Genomic DNA, 8,157 nt, shown 5'->3' on the forward strand with positions numbered 1-8,157 from the left:
AGTTTGGACAAACCTACTCATTCAATGGTTTTTCTTTATTTTTACTATTTTCTACGTTGTAGAATAATAGTGAAGACATCAAAACTATGAAATAACACATATGGAATTATGTAGTAACCAAAAAAGTGTTCAACAAATTAAGATAGATTTTATATTTCAGATTCTTCAAAGTAGTCACCCTTGTCTTGATGACAGCTTTGCACACTCTTGGCATTCTCATAAATGGGACTTCCAAATGGACAATGACCCCAAGCATAGTTACAAAGTTGTGGCAAAATGGCTTAAGGACAACAAAGTCAAGGTATTGGAATGGCCATCACAAAGCCCTGACCTCAATCCTATAGAAAATTTGTGGTCAGAACTGAAAAAGCGTGAGCGAGCAAGGAGGCCTACAAACCTGACTCAGTTACACCAGCTCTGTCAGGAGGAATGGGCCAAAATTCACCCAACTTATTGTGGGAAGCTTGTGGAAGGATACCTGAAAAGTTTGACCCAAGTTAAACAATTGAAAGGCAATGCTACCTAATACTAATTGAGTGTATGTAGACTTCTGACCCACTGAGAATGTGATGAAAGAAATAAAAGCTGAAATAAATAATTCTCTTTACTATTATTCAGAAATGTCACATTCTTAATATAAGGTGGTGATCCTAACTGACCTAAAATAGGGATTTTGTACGAGGATTAAATGTCAGGAATTGTGAAAAACTGAGTTTACATTTATTTGGCTAAGGTGTATGTAAACTTCCGACTTCAACTGTACACACTCAGAATCCATGATGACAGGTGATTACTGTAATTTATGACACACACATTAATCCACATCATTTCTAAAGCATTTGATGCTCTCTGTGGCATCATTCTATGGGAATTTAGCCACCCCCTATTATACACACTATGAGGTTGGAATGACACTGTGAAATTGTGAAAATTAGGATAATGTCCTTTAAGTGTAAGAGCTGTTTGAAAATACTGCCTGAAATATAAAGGGCCTTCGGAAAATATTCAGACCCATGACTTTTTCCACATTTTGTTAGGTTACAGCCTTATCCTAAAATGGATTATACATTTCCCCCCCCCCCTCATCAATCTACACACAGTACCCCATAATGACAAAGCAAGAACAGGTTTTTAGAAATTCCTTGTCGCTGAAAAACATCCCCACAGCACGATGGTGTCAGGTTTCCTCCAGACGAGACGCTTGCCATTCAAGCCAAAGAGTTCAATCTTGGTTTCATCAGACCAGATAATCTTGTTTCTCATGGTCTGAGAGTCTAGATAAATAACTCCAAGCGGGCTGTCATGTGCCTTTTACTGAGGAGTAGCTTCCATCTAGTCACTCTACCATGAAGGTCTGATTGGTGGAGTGCTGCAGAGATGGATGTGCTTCTGGAAGGTTCTCCCATCTCCACAGAAGAAGTCTAGAGCTCTGTCAGAGTGAGCAAGGAGGCCTACAAACCTGACTCAGTTACACCAGCTCTGTCAGGAGGAATGGGCCAAAATTCACCTAACTTATTGTGGGAAGCTTGTGGAAGGCTACCCGAAACGTTTGACCCAAGTTAAACAATTTAAAGGCAATGCTACCAAAGACCATCGGTTTCTTGGTCACCTCCCTGACCACGGCCCTTCTCCCCCGATTGCTCAGTTTGGCTGGACGACCAGCTCTAGAAAGAGTCTTGGTGGTTCCAAACGTCTTCCAATTGAGAATGATGGAGCCATTGTGTTCTTGGGCACTTTCAATGCTGCAGAAATGTTTTGGTACCCTTCCCTAGATCTGTGCCTCGACACATTCATGTCTCGGAGCTCTACAGACAATACCTTCGACCTCATGGCTTGGTTTTTGCTCTGACATGCACTGTCAACTGTGGGACCGTATATAAACAGTATATAAACAGGTGTGTGCCTTTCCAAATCATGTACAATCAATTGAATTTACCACAGGTGGATTCCAATCAAGTTGTAGAAACATCTCAAGGATGATCAATGGAAACAGGAGACACCTGAGCTCAATTTTGAATCTCATAGCAAAGGGTCTGAATACTTATGGTATTTCTGATTTTTATTCTTGACACATTTTGCAAAAAAATCTAAAAACCTGTTTCTTTGAGCTTTGTCGTTATTGGGTATTTTGTGTAGATTGCTGAGGAATTATTTTTATTTAATTCATTTTAGAATAAGACTGTAACGTAACAAAAGGCGAAACAAAATACTTTGCAAAGGCACTCTAAGCCTGTTTTTGTGGGATGGAGTTCTGGCCTGCCTGGTGAAAAGACACTCAGAAAGACACTTCTGAACAGTAGGGGAGAGTGGGGTAAATTGAGCAAAAGGGGTAAGTTGAGCCATATTTGTTTCTAGGAAACCGTACACAAAATGAATCATTTTAACTAAACATTTAGGAAGAGTGCATCATTTCATGGAGTCTGTGGAGGAAGAAACCACATGGAAAAAGTGTTAAGCATTGTTAGGTCGAAAAAACAGGTTTTCACCAATTTATTGTGTTAGCGGTTTCATGATGCTTGTATCTAAACCAAAGTAGATAATTGTAAGACTGTTCTATACATCAGTTGGGGTCTCTATAAGCTTCAATATGAGATCCTACCCCTAGCATGAAAGTGCATCCTTGTAGCTGTGTGGGCTAATACCATTTAGAGAAAATTGCCTAAATCTGTCAGTACCTCGAAAATGTCAACTTTGACTGCATTCACATGTGACCCCTTAGTTCCAGTATCTCTGCCTCAGAATGCCCGATCCTCACAGGATAAAGTGCTTATTGTTCAGAGGTTTCTTTCGGAGGATTCAGAGGGGATTTACACTGTCTGAGAAAAGTGTTTTTTGTTTCCTAAAAGCCAGAGTTTGACCAAAATGATGGAACTGATGCTTTTCTTGTACGAATAGTTTAAAGCATAATAATTATACCAAAAGTAACTATAATAAATATGTTTGTTCCACAGTCTAAGTATTTATAAATGATTAAATAGTCAGTTTGTATTAATATGCTAAACTGTATGAAATGTAACTATTAATGCATCAATTCCATAGTCTAAGTGTTTATGTTTGATAATCCCCTCAGTTTTTGTTGTGGATTTCAGGATATTTGTGTCAATTTATGCCTATTTTCACCAGATTTGACCTTTGACCACAAGAAAATGGCCTTAAAAATCTACATTTCATGTGACATCAAGCCTAACTCTGCGTATCACCCCATCATTGTTTGATGTAGCATGGATAACAGCCTTTAACACACATTTTCTAAAGCACTCTTTCCAGGTTGGCTGGAAACCCCTGGCAACACCTCTTTTACGCTGCTGCTACACTCTGTTCATCATATATGCATAGTCACTTTAACTATACATTCATGTACATACTTCCTCAATTGGGCCGACCAACCAGTGCTCCCGCACATTGGCTAACCGGGCTATCTGCATTGTGTCCCACCACCCGGCAACCCCTCTTTTTACACTACTGCTACTCTCTGTTCATCATATATGCATAGTCACTTTAACCATACCTACATGTCCATACTACCTCAATAAAGCCTGACTAACCGGTGTCTGCATATAGCCTTGCTACTGTTATTTTCAAATGTCTTTTTACTGACACACACACACACACAATTTTTCCGCACTATTGGTTAGAGCCTGTAAGTAAGCATTTCACTGTAAGGTCTACTACACCTGTTGTATTCGACGCACGTGACAAATAAACTTAGGTTTGATTTGACAGTCCTGTTCAGTTAGAGTGGTTTTACCGGTAGTTTCCCTTGTGTCATAGTGCCCCCTACAGGTTGGATACAGAAATACAGCAACCTGAAAGGTGTTCAGTTCACACTATTCATCTCAAGAAGGCATCACTTTTCACCTCAAAAATCCATACGAATTTTCATCAACGTTCGAAGTGTGTGAACCATTATCAGGTTGATGATCTCTCAACACAAGTGTTCATTGCTTTTGTTTTCAGAAAAAGACAAAACAAATAAGACCTTAACAAATACATAAAATGGCCCGTGCTTTCATTTAAATAGATTAGACCGAAAAACTGGATGCCAAGTCACTTCACGTCACAATGACTCGTAACTGCTGCCGGGTCTCATTCTGTTTGAGCTTGATCACCTTAATATGTGCGCTTTCCGTAATATGCTTATTATGTCATTCACTCACGACTCAACTGCATTTAGTTAAGCATCCTTGAGGTAACAAGTTGTACTGTTCAGATGCATTAATTAATCCATTAATTCAAAAACGCACAATACTAATGACACCATTTGTTTCACAATGAATTATCCGATAGTTTGAAAAAACATTCACATAGGAAAGTTGATCACAGTCCAAAACATTCAACAGTAAAAAACGAAGTTTGACATGTTGGTACATTCAGTTACTATTCCCTGCATGCAACGCTGGTATGGCACAGAAGGAACCTGCACTTCCAATTACTTAATTAACATTGCAATTAGACTGACAGTGTCATCGAATCAATGCTGGGAAACATAATCTGCAGTTATTTTTTTTTACTGGATATGTGTACAAGAGAATTTCAACAAACACCTTTTGCTACTATTTCTGTTGGATATATCCAATGTGTGCACCACACAGTACACAGAATGCATTGCAACTGCCTCGGCAACCCAATGCTGCAAGGCAAGTGCAGTATTCCACTGGAGACGAATGTGCTTCTGATGTACACAAACGCAACGACGCTGTCCGTGTGAGCGAGTGCATTACTGTCTGCTGCATTGAGTTGTAACTTGGGAGCATCCTTTGACGGAAAAATAGATATATTTGTATCATTCAGACTGACATCTGAATCATATCAAGAAGATCCTATAAAATGGGACCAATGTGTAAAAATGACATTCTTAAATTCATTGAATTCAAAAAGTATAAAGAGATGTCTGTCGTGAAGGCAAGTAGGTGCCTATTGTACCCATTTGGTATGATAATAATACAAATTAATACAACTTTTAAAACTGCATCTTAAAATTTCCAAATGGGTCCATTTGGTAAAATCTCTTCTGTGTACAGAAGCCCAGTCTTTGTCACGTGTAGGCTACATCAAGGTCCCTGCAAACAAAAATTACATCCCCAGAATGTCTAAAGGGTCCTTAGAACGCCCGTTTGCTGGGGGAAATGACCGGTGTCTGTCTGGCTGTCTGTCAGCATCTCAGACATTTGCTGTTAAAGTCAATGTGAAAACATTCATGTTTTGTAGAGGAAACCACAGTCCTGTAGTTGCTCAGAGGCATTCCTCCGTATGACAGGAGCTAGGTGTGCTGAAGGTATAGGTGACTATGTCCACTTTACTGACATGCCTATGGAGACCTGCTGGCGCGCACTTCACCGGAAGCGCCTTACTGCCTCCGAGCATTGACGCCATCATGGCCGGTTTGGACACCACAGCAAGTTCCGCCTGGAAGCTGAGCACGGCAGTTTGGTCGACACTAAACGGATGGAAGTTATCCCGCGCTGTGTCAATGTCCCAGGCTTGTCGCATGGTAAAGTCTGTAAACGATTTACTATTGGTGCTAACCTGGTTCTCGAATTCATTTCTGTAGTTGGTTGTGCATAATGACACATAACTGGTCTCGTTAGTGCATTCAAATGACAGGTGTGAATGTTGACTGCCAGTGCCAAGACAGACTAAATTAGGCCCGGGCCCCGCCTTGACTTTTCCAACTGTATTCTTCATCCTCTCACAGCCCTTAAAAAACAGGTTCTTCCGACAGAGGATGTAGACCCAGGGGTCCAGAATGGGGTTGAAAGAGGCAAAGCGGATGGCCATCAGATCACTCCGGTAATCCGGTTTCACTCCAGCACAGATGTAGGCAGGACCATACAGCTGGTTTACAAAGATGCGCACCTGTCAGATTGAGAGAATATATAAAAATAGTATATGTGGATAAAGCAAACCATTTTTCAGTAATATTCAAGTATGTCTGTGTTGCATATCTTTGTCCATATTTGAAACACATGCCTATGGCATGCACAATAGCTTAAATTAAAATGTCCATAGATGCCTTTTACTTACCACTAAAGGAATGGAGCACACCAGGAAAACGATGGTCATAAATATTAGCAGCCAGAACATTTGGATCTCAGCCGCGGACAGGCTGGTGACAGAGGGCAGGAACCCGCGCAGTGAGCCACCGTGCGCGGACACTTTCGCTCTCACTATCCGCGTCTTCTGGCTCATCCTCACAAGTGACAGACACACTGCGAAATTGCACAGAACTGTCACCGCAATCAACAGCAACATGAACCCACCGTAAAGAAACGAATACGAGGCGGCGAGGGGGTCCGTCGCCCTCCAGTCCAAGAAACACCAAGTGCCCGGAAAGTGGCGCATGTGCTTCCCGAACCCAAAGCTGGGCATGATGCACAACACAATGTTGGCCAGGTAGATACCCATGAGCGCGAAACGCGCCATTGTCCGGTCAATATATTGAGAGTAAAAGTATGCGTAGTTTATGGCCAAGTATCGTTCAACTGCCATGGCGCACAGGATGGACATTCCAGCAGAGCCGAAAAAGAGCATAGAGAAGGAGAATAAATCGCACAGTAGTTCCCCGCCGAGCCACCTCTGGACTATGTAGGTGGCGATAACCACCGGGCTGGTGAAACAGGTGCCCAACAGGTCCGTGATAGCCATTCCAACAACCAGCGTATAGAAAGTGGTCTCCTTCTGTTCTTTCTTTGAGATGCACAACACAACAATGGCAATGAGGTTCCCCAGGACTCCAACGGCGAACATAGTGGCTGAAGTGACCAGGGATTTGGATTCCAGTCGCAGAGGTGGGAAAGTGCTGTGGTTGTAGGTGACACAGAGCGGTTGGAGTAGTTCTGAAATGTTCGAGCCATTGTCATTGACGGAATAATTCATCATTCTTCAATTAAAACTGAAACAAAATAGCTTGATAGCTTCAACTTCGAAGAAACATTCACTTTCCCACCATGCAGTATCTTTACAAGAGAACATCAAATGAAGTGTAGCCTACGATACCACAGAACATATGTTGCTGGGCTTTGTTTTCGTCCTACCAGCAAGCTCAAACAGTTCCCATAACAGTGTGGTTTGGTTTGGGTTGTATCTACGACGACTCCCGACGCTGCTGCTGGTATTTAAGCCACTGTTCGCTCGCACACACCCATTGATGTCAATAATGTGACGTCAGGCACACGAGGTGTAGCCTACATTTTTTTTTAAAAACGTTTATTTATCAAGACAAGTGAATGTTAAGAAGTCATTCTTATTTACAACGAACACCTACCCCGGCCAAACCCGTAAGACGCTGGGCAAATTGTGTGCTCCCCTATGGGACTCCCAATCACTGCCGGATGTGATATAGCCTGATAGTACCATTCTTCTAGGTTCAATAATGGACCCTGCATGACTTCAACACATCAAAATTATATTTGTGCCAAACGTCTATCCTTGAAAAGTAAGTCTGTGAATATTTTTTATAATGAATGTTCAACCGTTTGTTTTAAACTCGTCTTTATTCAACAGCAGACATAGTCTACACAGAGCAGTTGGAGTAGTTCTGAAATGTTCGAGCCATTGTCATTGACGGAATAATTCATCATTCTTAAATTTAAAAAAAAATCATCATTCTTGAAACAAAATAGCTGGTTAGCTTCGACTTCTAAGAAACATTCCCTTCCCATCATGCAGTATCTTTACAGGAAAACACAACACAAGCAACATAAAAGAAACCCGGACATGGTCTGTCTACTCAGTGTACAGCTCAGCAACACAGCCCAGGTGATCTGAGCCACACCTATGCTTTTATAGATCATACATTGGGGCAGGGTTGCAAATGTCACTGGGGACATGACCCCCCCCACATTCTGAAATGGCATTTTTGTCCCCACCAGTTTTATCATTGTGCTGTGATACAAAATTTGCCGAGTGTGCTTTAGGACCACGCGGACGCCTCAGAGTGGTCGGGTAGGCTGTTTTCCAGGCTTCAGCCAGCTGGATTTAGGACCACGACCACATGGACAACACAGAGCATGTGGAAAGGCTGTGTTAAGGCAAAGGGAGAGATGAACAGAGGCAGCTTCTGTCTGTGTGGAGCAATTTGTAAAAGAGTTGTAAAAGCAGAGCAGAAACTGGCTGCTCTTTAGTTGACTGATCTAGTTGGCAAGGTACAGTTCCTTC

General features: G+C 41.7%; 1 protein-coding gene across 1 annotated transcript; it reads right to left on the reverse strand.

Annotated features, from left to right (window-relative positions):
* Nucleotides 1–3,857: 3,857 nt before the first annotated feature.
* On the reverse strand, nt 3,858–7,093 carry LOC118402394 (prostaglandin E2 receptor EP4 subtype-like). The gene is made up of 2 exons (XM_035800559.2): nt 6,025–7,093; nt 3,858–5,856 (listed from the first exon to the last, which is right to left on the reverse strand). Exons 1-2 carry the CDS (start codon nt 6,877–6,879, stop codon nt 5,233–5,235), a joined length of 1,479 nt encoding a protein of 492 aa, XP_035656452.1. The 5' UTR covers nt 6,880–7,093; the 3' UTR covers nt 3,858–5,232.
* Between the last annotated feature and the right edge of the window lie 1,064 nt (nt 7,094–8,157).

This window comes from Oncorhynchus keta, chromosome 23, assembly GCF_023373465.1.
Source record: "Oncorhynchus keta strain PuntledgeMale-10-30-2019 chromosome 23, Oket_V2, whole genome shotgun sequence".
NCBI classification, from domain to species: Eukaryota; Metazoa; Chordata; class Actinopteri; order Salmoniformes; family Salmonidae; genus Oncorhynchus; species Oncorhynchus keta.